The sequence below is a fragment of the Eurypyga helias genome, unplaced genomic scaffold (genome assembly GCF_000690775.1).
Source record: "Eurypyga helias isolate BGI_N326 unplaced genomic scaffold, ASM69077v1 scaffold35746, whole genome shotgun sequence".
Classification (NCBI taxonomy): domain Eukaryota; kingdom Metazoa; phylum Chordata; class Aves; order Eurypygiformes; family Eurypygidae; genus Eurypyga; species Eurypyga helias.
The window spans coordinates 37,953-48,562 of record NW_010256585.1 but is presented as its reverse complement, the minus strand read 5'-3'; the positions used below and the strand labels follow the sequence as shown (position 1 = coordinate 48,562).

The window sequence follows — 10,610 nt, the reverse complement described above, 5'->3', positions numbered from 1 at the left end:
CTCCTCAGGGCTGCTCTCTATCCTCCCTGCATCCCCCAAGCCTGTATTGATATGGGGGGTTGCCCCAAACCACATGCAGGACCCTGCACATTTGGCCACACTGAACCTCATGAGGGTGACATGGACCCACTTCTCGAACTCGTCCAGGTCCCTCTGGATGGCATCCCTTCCCTCCAGCATGTCAACCGCACCTCTCAGCTTGCTGAGGGTGTGTTCAATCCCACTGCCTGAGTCATTGATGGAATGACTTAACTGGGAAACCATACAAGACGAAAACTGTCCTATAAGGAGGATGACTTCTTCCTTACATTTTCAGTGTGTGCCAGGGAGAGAGACACTCCAAGAAATCAGTAATGCTATGGGGCATTTTGAAAGGTGCTTCCAAAAGAAGTGTCCGACCTAGCCACACACTCCGAACATGTACAGGAACACAATTTCAATAAAGCATTTAGAAGTTCAGGGCTTATCCAGGGCAGTATTCCACACTTCCCCAGACTGTCCAGAAAAAACACAGCTTCTTCTGGCACTATTATAACAAACTTATTTGTTTATTTATTTATAGCTGACTGTTACTCTACAGCCATGCAAGCTATCATAAAAGAAATAACACAAATACTTTCTTTGACTGGGTCAGAAGCAGCAGAACGGTTCAGATTTTCCATCTACATGTCAGAGGACATATGACTCCTCCTACTACTTTGGTCCATCTTTGCTATTAATATTTTCCCCTAAATACAAATTAACAGATTTTCTATGAATTTTGTTCTTTCTTCTAACCTCACAAAGCCAGGAAGACTGAGACACCCCCTTCACTCAATTTTTTTAAGAGCCAAGGAGTGACCAGATTCCAATATCAATTCCCAAAGTTTTGCTGGCATTTCAATGACCCCATATTTCCGTCATAAGAGTCACGGAAAACATTTAATATATTGAGGCGAGCAAGAAATGGAGGTTCTTCTTATTACACTTTAGCTTGCTATAAATACTATGTCAGTAATGTTTCATTCCAAGACTTTATTGAGTAAGGAGGGTTTTAAGGGCCAAAGGTCATCAGTAATAGACAAGATTAAAAGCAGTATTATCTAATTTATATAGGGGAAAAAAATGAACAACAGTTTATTAATTATCACAATGCTCTATTGAACAAAGAATTTAAGACTGAGCTTTAAAATGCTTTACCACAGACAACCTGAACATGCAGACTGTGAAAAGAGATCATCTTACTTGGGTCAAAGGGATGAGGCTGAAGACAGTTCACCACATGATTATCAGCTTCCAGCAGCATGAGATGTTCAGCAGTATGTCGATCCCATATAAAAATATGGCCACAGTCTGAACCACTCATGACAAAGTTAGATCCCCAAAAATTGGCTTCTTTTATCTGCAGTAAAAACCAAAACAAAAACTACTTTGCAAGACAGCTAGTGGAAAGCACAAAGAGTATACACTCCCATTTCTGCAATGATGCTGTCTCTGAAGTAAGAGCTCTGCATATGCAGAAGCAACATTCAAGAAAATTTCAAGGAAACATTTAAATAAGAATGATGAAAAAAAAATTCAGAAGGTTATAGATCTCCAAAGCAAAGTGGCTGCTAACAGAAAAAGGAAAGGAGTTGGGGCGGACTGAGCAGTTTGGAAACAAATGACAGCGGATTTGTCACTTTCCAAAGTGACAGGAGTGATACTGGAGAAAGGGGTATGCGAAACAGTTTTTGGGAAGAGTTCAGTAAATTAAAGTGCATGACAGGCTGATCCCGAGTGGGGATTTTCCATTTACAGAGGAAGAGGACACAAGACAGAAGCTCATGGAAACTGGGGGGAGCTGGGAATTAACTGGGTCTGACAGATAAAAAGGGGTCATGAAATCAAACTTAGGGTTTTTTTCTCCTCCTTCCATAATTAATCAGATAAGAACTAAGACTTCTTCGTCCAAGGCCAGAATTAAAGTTACGAGCCACGGAACAAGGCAGGCATCCAGGCAGAAGAGACCCTTCAGCTTCAGCTGTTACAGTAAGAGCAGATGAAAATAGCAGCATCTCTCCCTGCAAGTGGAATCAATAATAGAGTTTTCTTGCCACGGCGATGATTCATTCCATTCCATATGGTTGTTCCCACCATTACTTCGCTGAGTTATCCAAGCACCTTTGCAAAATGTTTGAAGCGATGTGGCTGAGACATGTCACGTCTCAGTAGCGTTCCCAGGCTATCAGCAAAGAGTACGTGCACTACACTGCCCACATGGACTTCTTTTTTAATTTAAATAACGCATATTGCCATGTATAAATTTAGAGAGCAAGATAAAAATCTATCTTGCAAAGGCAGTGAGTTGTTTGAGGGCTGCCTCTTGGGCCAGTTTATGGATCTTTGCTTTGAACTGACTGGATTAGCATCACACAAATAGTATTAATTTTTAAACCACTCATCAAAAATGGATGATCTTTGGTTTTAGCCTACCGCTAACTCCTCCATAATGTTAGTGATAACACAGTAGTTTCACCTTGGATTATAATTGGCTGCAATTACAATACAGAAAGACGACTTCTCTGATGGGAGAACTGCACATTTGAAGGAGGAAAATTATACACACCTCTGAGAACAGCACGGTAATCATTTTTACTTGAAAGACGCACAAATTACTCAAGAATTTTCATAAACCAGAAAGATAGGAGGGAATTCCCAAACACAGCATTGCGAGTTAAAATGTGCCCATCCGTTTGTGAGCGAACACAACTGGGCTGGACGTGCCACTGACTCGAGGGTATTGAATGACCCAAGGTCCTTGAGAAGCTTCCAGAAAACCAGCCACCCCTTGCCGCAACTGTACGGTTCGTTGCGGTGCCTCGCAGTCAGTGAAGTGACACTGACAGCGTGCACTTAGGCTTTTCCCTGCTGGCAGCTTCTCCAGGAAGCCCTGCCAGCGCTAAGGGATGCTGACGGAAGGCTCCCCTTGGAGCAGGGGGACCGTCTCAGCAGAGATGGTACCGGCTGTCGTGCTCTGCCTTTCTTCCCCGGCAAAGAAAAGGCAAATTAAAAGCAAAAAGGGGGTTTAGGGAACAGTATGCTCATCCTTTAGGCTAACATACTATATATTAGCTTATTACATCACCTATCTCCCTTTCCTTGTGTGAAGTGCTATAATGCAGTAGGTATTCAAATGCCTTAAGCTCCATAAATATTCATGACTCAAAGTGAAGTGACCATCTCTCTCCTCAAAATGATCAGACTGTCTTGTCCCTGATTCTGAGAATTAAAGACAACAGCAGATACAGTCCATGACATGACAGCCAGCTTGACCTGTACTTGACTTGAAAAAGTCGTTGGGAGACAAGGGAGTAGGTAAACTTGAACTTTTTTCTCGCCTCTGTTTCCAACCCTCTCTCCAAAACATGGCAGTGTCATAGGATCATAAGAATAATGTATGATCTGATGAACACTTACACATAGTAATATACTAATATATTTACTATTTATATCAGACTATACTATTTTTGTTTCTTAAACTTATAAATAAGTAATTATTTGTACAGTAAATGCTGTATTTTAACTGTGAATTTACTAATTCAGTGGGAAAATCCAAGCCTCCTTGAGTGTTTCACTGATCTGCAATCTCATGAGTTTTGGCAGCTGAGGCAGTGTGTCCTGTGAAACAGAGCAGGATTACAATGAAAATGATCGCATAAATGACAGGAATTGCAGGCCAGGAAAAAGTGGCAGGAGTACCAGATATCCATTTCCTTGAAAAACAACACTGATATTATTCTACAGCTGTTCCATTCAAGATACCCTTATGATTACAGCCTGAAAGAATGTGGCTTGTTCAATTTCTGAGACAAAAAAAGCCACCCTAGAATATTTTTTTCAAGAAGCAACTATTGGGTTTATTAAACGTAGAATAATCTTTGCACGGCAAGGTCTCTCTTGCCCTCCCTTCCTGAAAAGATGTAACTCAAATGAAACCAAACAGTTAAGAAAATTTGTCTGAGCAAACAAGAATGGGTCCCACACTAATGAACAGAATCTTCTTCGGAAATCACTTGTGATTTTACTCAGAGTAAGACATCAAAATAACCATAATTAAACTTTTAAAAACAGGAAGAGGCTCGGCAGCAGTACCTTCCTCCATTGCTGTCCTATATCATGTATAGGGTGAGAGAGGTTAGATGGGGAGGCAGAGGGAGGAGGGCCGTTGCCTGCGCTAACAGTCAAAACTCAATTACAAGACCTGAAAGCTCCACAATATCACAATGTTTGTGCTAGAGAAAAGCGTCTGAAAGTTAAAAATGTAATCTTACATGCAAGATAACACTTTGAACAGTTACCAGTAACTCTTTTGAAGTCCTTAAAAGCAACATATACTGGGCAAAAGAGATGCCTATGTAAACAGAAGTTTCCTATGTGCCAGTTTTCAGAGTTCACACAGATGATGTCCAATGTTTGAAGTTCAGCATAAAGTAATTTCCTAATTTGTGGTATTTAAGAATAACTCCAGCATAAGGGACAGAATTTTGACCTTGAGACCATTTACACTGCTTCCTACTGTGGAATTGTTTTCCAAATGACACATCATAACAAGGCTCTAAAGAGGACAGTGCCTGCATCCTTATCTTTCTTTTTGCATGGTTTTCTCAGAAAATGCACTGGAGAAAAGGACAGAGACATTGTCTTGCTCCGTGCTTTTCTCCAGCCATCTTGATTTAAAAATCACCATGAGAGAGTCATACTAGTAAACTGAACCTTTACTGATGTTAGAATTATGTACTTTATTTCCAGCATGAGTGGGTCCAGTTTTAAATTTCAGACTTGCTAGATCTTTGTCTATAGACTATGTACCAGTGTTTACAGCCAGTGCAATAGTCATCCTGATGTCTAAAAATAAGCCAGAGAAACTGCATTCCTGGATTCTGTAGTGAAAGACATATTTCCAATATATTCACCTTTTGGCAGCTTTTGTCTGTACTCCCTCTTAATAGATAGTTTTCATTATCCGGTTAGAAGTACATCTAAATTATCTCCAATAATAAATAACCTTATATTTTAATTATCAATTATGACTTCTTCCTGCTTCATTTGTATTCTCTTATGTACCTGCTGATTTTACATTTCTAAGATTCACGAAACCTAATTTTAGCACCACAAATTAACAGAACTGAAATTCGTATTTAAAAATTCTGCCTTCAAACTCATACACAGTCTCAATTCTGCTGCAGGCATACACAACATCCCATTTATCAGGTGTGTACACATGCTCTACTGATGAAAAGCTTCTTCAAAGTGAACATTTTAAAAAAGGGACTCAGGACTTAGGGTGAGTAGAATAGAGGAAGAATAGCATGTGTATGAAAGACGACTAGGGCTGGAGGTAAAAATAGTGAGGAAGAGACAGGAGACACAGAACTGAAGGCACATGGCAAAAGACAAATTTTAAAGAAAAAGAAAGGGATTTTGGGCTCACAAGAGCATTTTCCTTCCCCCACCCCAAGAGCTAAAGAGAAACAAGAAATGCCACGCTGCACCATTCCACTACCATCACTCCCCCTGCTGCCGTGCTTTCATGTCTGTTTCAGGAAAATATGGTTATACCCAGTACACTAATGATATCATTTGACTGGTTACATGGCAGGAATCTGCGTGCTGGGTGTAAAAAACATTCCACCCCTGCCAATGGCACAAGCAAACATCAGTATAATGCTACTTATCTTTTTCTGTCTGACAATGTAAGTATGACACTTAAAATACGCTTAGTAAAAAAATTGCAAGGTTGCCAAATTAAGGTCTCAAAAGTAAGGAAGTACCGCAATTATTCAATTTGCTTGCATAACCTTAATTCACTCTTCATACATATATATACACATATATAAAAATATATACATATATAAATGTATTAAAACAGTTCACGTTCATGTAATTAATAAGACAACTTTATCCCTGGCTGCTGAGGTGTGTAGGAAACAAGACCTCTCTGAGCTGTCCCCTTCACAAATATAAAGGAAGGGAAATACCATCAGCTCCCATCTTGAAGGAAAGAGGGTGTTGACAAAAAAAAAAGAAAAATTATTAAGCTGATGTTGGCAACCACAGAAATCAACAGGGAAAAAATTACATCATCTTCCATTGTTTGCATTCCTTGTCGTAGGTGCTCATGTGAAACAAAAGCAAAACCACCAACCCACATCCCAAAGAAACCAAACAACAAAATCCCTGGAATAACCTGTATTATTATCCATCCACACAGGCAGATGGAGACTGAATTAAGACCACTTAGGCAAGATTAGTTTTAACACTGCCTAACTACAAAGTGCTAGATGCTAGGACTGTTAAACTAATGGGGTTTTGAGCAATCAAAATTAATTTCTGAAACACAGTGCAAAACTCCTTAGCATTAGTCAAAGTTTATTCTAAGCTTTGTTGTTTATGTATACTGAAATGTGCATTTACTGAAGTGCTTTCACCAGTATAATCAAAGCCATTCACAGAGACTCTAGAAAATTGGTTTTGGACGTAGAGGAGCTACTCCTCCAATGATCTGCAAAATAATACACCTGTACTCCTCAGTATCTTCAAAAAATAGTAAAAAGGAAAAAAAAAATAGCAAGGAAACCAGCATTTGTTTCTGATGCACCACTGCTTTACAAACACTGTAACTGCATTTTTCTTAAAATAGTGTTTTGTATGAAAAAGACAGAATATCTAGTGGTTACATTATGATTTAATAACTAGCAGTATTTTTTTTTTTAATTCAGAGATGTCAAAGCTCTTCAAAAATAATTATTTAATCCTCACATTCCCTTCCAAGCTGTTCAAAATTATTATTTAATCTCCACCTTTAAAGATCTTGGAAGGGCCATGAGGACTAAATCATGATATTGAAGGTAGGCACATTTTATACCACTTAAGCTGACACACAAAATTAAAAAGAAGAAAAATACCTGAGATTTCAAAGGAGGTTAAGGGGAGAGAGTCTTATACTCAAGAAAATGTAAATGCCTAACGTGGTGACACATTAGTCACAGTAATTTCAATTGTCATTTAGATCAAATTATATGGCTTCCCACTGAATATATGAGAAAAAGTGCTTACACTACATTACAGTGCCCTTTTTGGCAAACAGCTTTTGCAGCAGCTACATTCATTCAGCCCAGGAAATCTCTACGGTTCCCAAAGCAGAAAAAGAGTTTGTACCATTGTTCGGGAGTTCCGATGACCTTTATACACCATCTTTATTAAAGGACGTCGAATATTCAACGTTTCCAGTTCTTCCATTTCTTTTCTTTCTTTCCTCCTTCTGAAGAGCTCCTGAATGCGGGCTACAGCAGACCGTCTACAAATTGCAGACAAAGAGAACACTACTGAAAGTCCATCTCTAAACACTGAAACGGGCTATCAAACAGAACTATCAAATAATAATTAGGCACTCAAACACACTCTCCATAAGTTTGGAACAGACATAAACATTATCCCAAATGTAAAACTGCAGATGTCAATTTATTCCATCCTGGCTTAGAACAAGAATAGCATGCAAGACAGTGGAACGTCAAGTAATGCAACATTTTATCCCCTCTCTGAAGAACAAGCTTCAGCTGTTGGCAAAATAAACATGCTATTTTATTCTTCAGTGCTAGAGATACCCTCCACCCATAATGAGGCAGCAAAATCCTAAAGCAAAAATCCTGTGCCAAAACAGAAGTATTTAAAATTGAAAAAGTGATTAAGGAACTAGTGTGCCTTCCAGAGCAAATCTGGTTTTCCCAAAAATTTTGTTGAATGTATTTCTCTCCACTATTTCTGTATGACAAGTCTCAAGTTTTAGACAGCTTTAAACGAAGTTTCCAGTAGGGTCAGCGATCATTTGAGATCCATAATCGTAGCAACTATCCCATACATAAAGCAGTGAGGGATACAGCTGAAGATTTCTTAGGATAACAGAGAAAAAAAAGCCATGTATTTTGTTTTGTGAATGTTTAATTACAGGAATCTACTTTGATTAATTCGCAAAAAGACCCTGGTGCCAGATATTTCCTGTTTAGCTCTGAAGTTTGCAGATCCCCATAATTCAGCTATAACCAAACCGTCACATTCCAACCCCTGCACTTAACCCTTTCTTCGATCCCATGCCAGGGCTGCTATTAGCTTTGAGGTCCTGAACACAGTACAAGGAGAATATAACTCTCAAGAAGGAATAGGTACAGATTTTAGCAGAATGCAAGGAGTCAAACTATCACAGGAATTTACATGACCCTGAAAAGTAAACCGAGCCAGAACTGAATACATTGGCTACCTCAGTACACTGCTGCCCGGGAGCTAGTAACCTGAAGTTGTCCACAAGTAATGTGGTGTGGTCACTGACCCTGGAGCCTCTTGGAACCAGTCCTCTTTTCCAGAAAAAAAGCCACCCTATCTGCCTCATAACTGATTCTCTCAGCCAGTGGTCTGCTTAGATTTTTGTTTCATTTTTGCAATAGGACAAAGTTGGACCAAAAAACTTAAGGTAAAGTGTTATCCTACAGCTATACAAAGATGAAAAATGAATGCAAGTAATGAGTCATTAATACAGATTAAAAAAAAAAAAGGATCAATAAACAAACTACAAACTGTCATACTAAGATAGATCATCTAACACAGCTAAGCTTTAAAAATAATTTTTAATACTTATTTTGATAGAAAGTAGAAAAGATTTGTAAGCACTAGCCAACAGATCCACAACAGTGTACTATTTGTTATACTGTATTTCTTTTAAGTTTCTCTAGCAACAATCCCAGAAAAAAATAGACAAGTACTACTTCCCTTGTGAGAGTTTTCTATCCCCTCAGAGTCTCAAATCTAGGCAATCTTCTAGTTCCTCCTTCTTATGCTACACTAAATAAATATACTGTATTTGTCCGTCATTAGAATATATGGAATCTCAGCTCAAAGTGTCAACAAATTTAAGAGGGTTCTTCAGAACGTCTTCATACAGTGAAGGGGAAGAAAAAAAAAAACCCACACCCCAAACCAGAACTCCATGTCCTTTATCTACTGTGCTTTAAAGTTTACAGAATTATTCTCCTCACCAGTTTATTTCTATGTGAAGAAAAAGAAAGGGTGGCATGTATATGATAGGCCACATAAAACATTTACAGAAACTTTAAACAATTATTTGTACTTATCTGATTTGGTAGTTGTTTTTAAAAATATATGGGTTTGGTGTGAGAAAGTGAAAGCCAGAATCATGTAGTAACGACTACTCTGCTACCAACCCCATCAGTGATCACACAGCCCTTCAGCACAGCCAGACCCTTTTGGTCTCAGAAGCACGCCTGCTGGCCTTACGCCTGTCAGTTACTATGATCCCTGTTTGCATGTTCGGTGCATTTATCCACATTAATTAATTAATAAAAGATGTGCAGTGAAGAAGCTGGGAAGTGACACATCATTAGGACTGACAAAGCAGTAGACATGTCTAGCTCGTTCAGAAGGGTCACTTGCTCGATAGTAATAACAAGTCTTGGGATTAGAAAATGTTATTGAAGTCATGAATTGGCAACCCAAAGTAGTTTCTTACATAATTTTTCTAAAGATACTAAGATATAAAATTAATCTCCTCCTTCTAAATTCCCCTGGGCTCGACTGCAGACATTACAAAAAAACCTCAAGACTAATCAGCAGTCAGAACCACGCATTTTTAAATAAAGCACAGAAGCAACTTCTTGTAAAAACTGTGTTTCACCTAAACTGAGCTCTGAATTGAAAATCCTGATTTTGGTCTTATTTTAAAAGGCATGAGTAGATTGATATGCATTTATCTTGTAAAGCCAATGATTACCTTCAACGGGGGTAATGCAGCCAAGCACACATGGCTATAACTGTGCTACTGTTATCAGGCACTCTAGTAACATACTGCTAAAAGCAGGAAGCTGGCAGAGGCCAGTCTTCTGAGAAAATAAATATGAGCCCAATCTAATGACATTTCAGAACAAAGAAAATGACAGAAAAAGGATTGTCTCTGAGACGTATTACTTTTCTGTAACTACATATTTTCTATACATTTTTTGAGCCACACAACCCAAAATTTAAAAATCCAACATATTTGTTTTCGTGGCTTTTTAATTTCCTTTTGTATTTGTGATAAGCAATTCCTGCCTGTGCCAACATAAACTTAGATAGCAGCCTAATCACTCAGAGCATCAGCAGATAGAGAAGCACGCTGTGCAATTGGTACTGTTCTGAAGTCCTGCCTAAGCTAAGCCTGACTGTGAGCGGCTGCTTCCCTTCCAAACTGTGTACTCTTCCAAGCACAGAATGCCAGGTAATGAAATCTATGCACAGTGTGTTGGCACTCCTCAGGCAACTCCATCAACTGATAACTCGTATTATGTCTTCACATTCAGCCATCAAAGAATGAAGATGCCTGACAAATGTTTGATAGAGATTAATGTTATTCATTTTATGGTACAGAAAACATTAGGCCTTGTAAAGCCAAGGAAACTGAACTTTTAGTTATGTCCTCATGCTGTAGGTAGTGCTCTGACTTTAGAATAATTCAGTACTACTGTATGGTCTGCAAGCATAAAGCCTTTTAAAGTGTGTTTTGCCAAATTTTGTGGTACCCTAGTGTAGTATCTCACTGTATCTTC

The 10,610-nt window shown here is 38.7% G+C and overlaps 1 protein-coding gene across 1 annotated transcript in view; it reads right to left on the bottom strand.

Moving 5' to 3' along the window:
* Positions 1-1,224: 1,224 nt before the first annotated feature.
* The window catches only part of DCAF6 (DDB1 and CUL4 associated factor 6), a gene marked incomplete at both ends in the record, with an annotated part of 46,779 nt that continues 37,393 nt past the window's right edge, over positions 1,225-10,610 (bottom strand). The window contains 2 exons of the mRNA XM_010153713.1: positions 1,225-1,381; positions 7,180-7,318. Of these exons, the coding sequence (XP_010152015.1) occupies positions 1,225-1,381; positions 7,180-7,318 (296 nt within the window). The remainder of the gene's footprint in view (positions 1,382-7,179; positions 7,319-10,610) is intronic.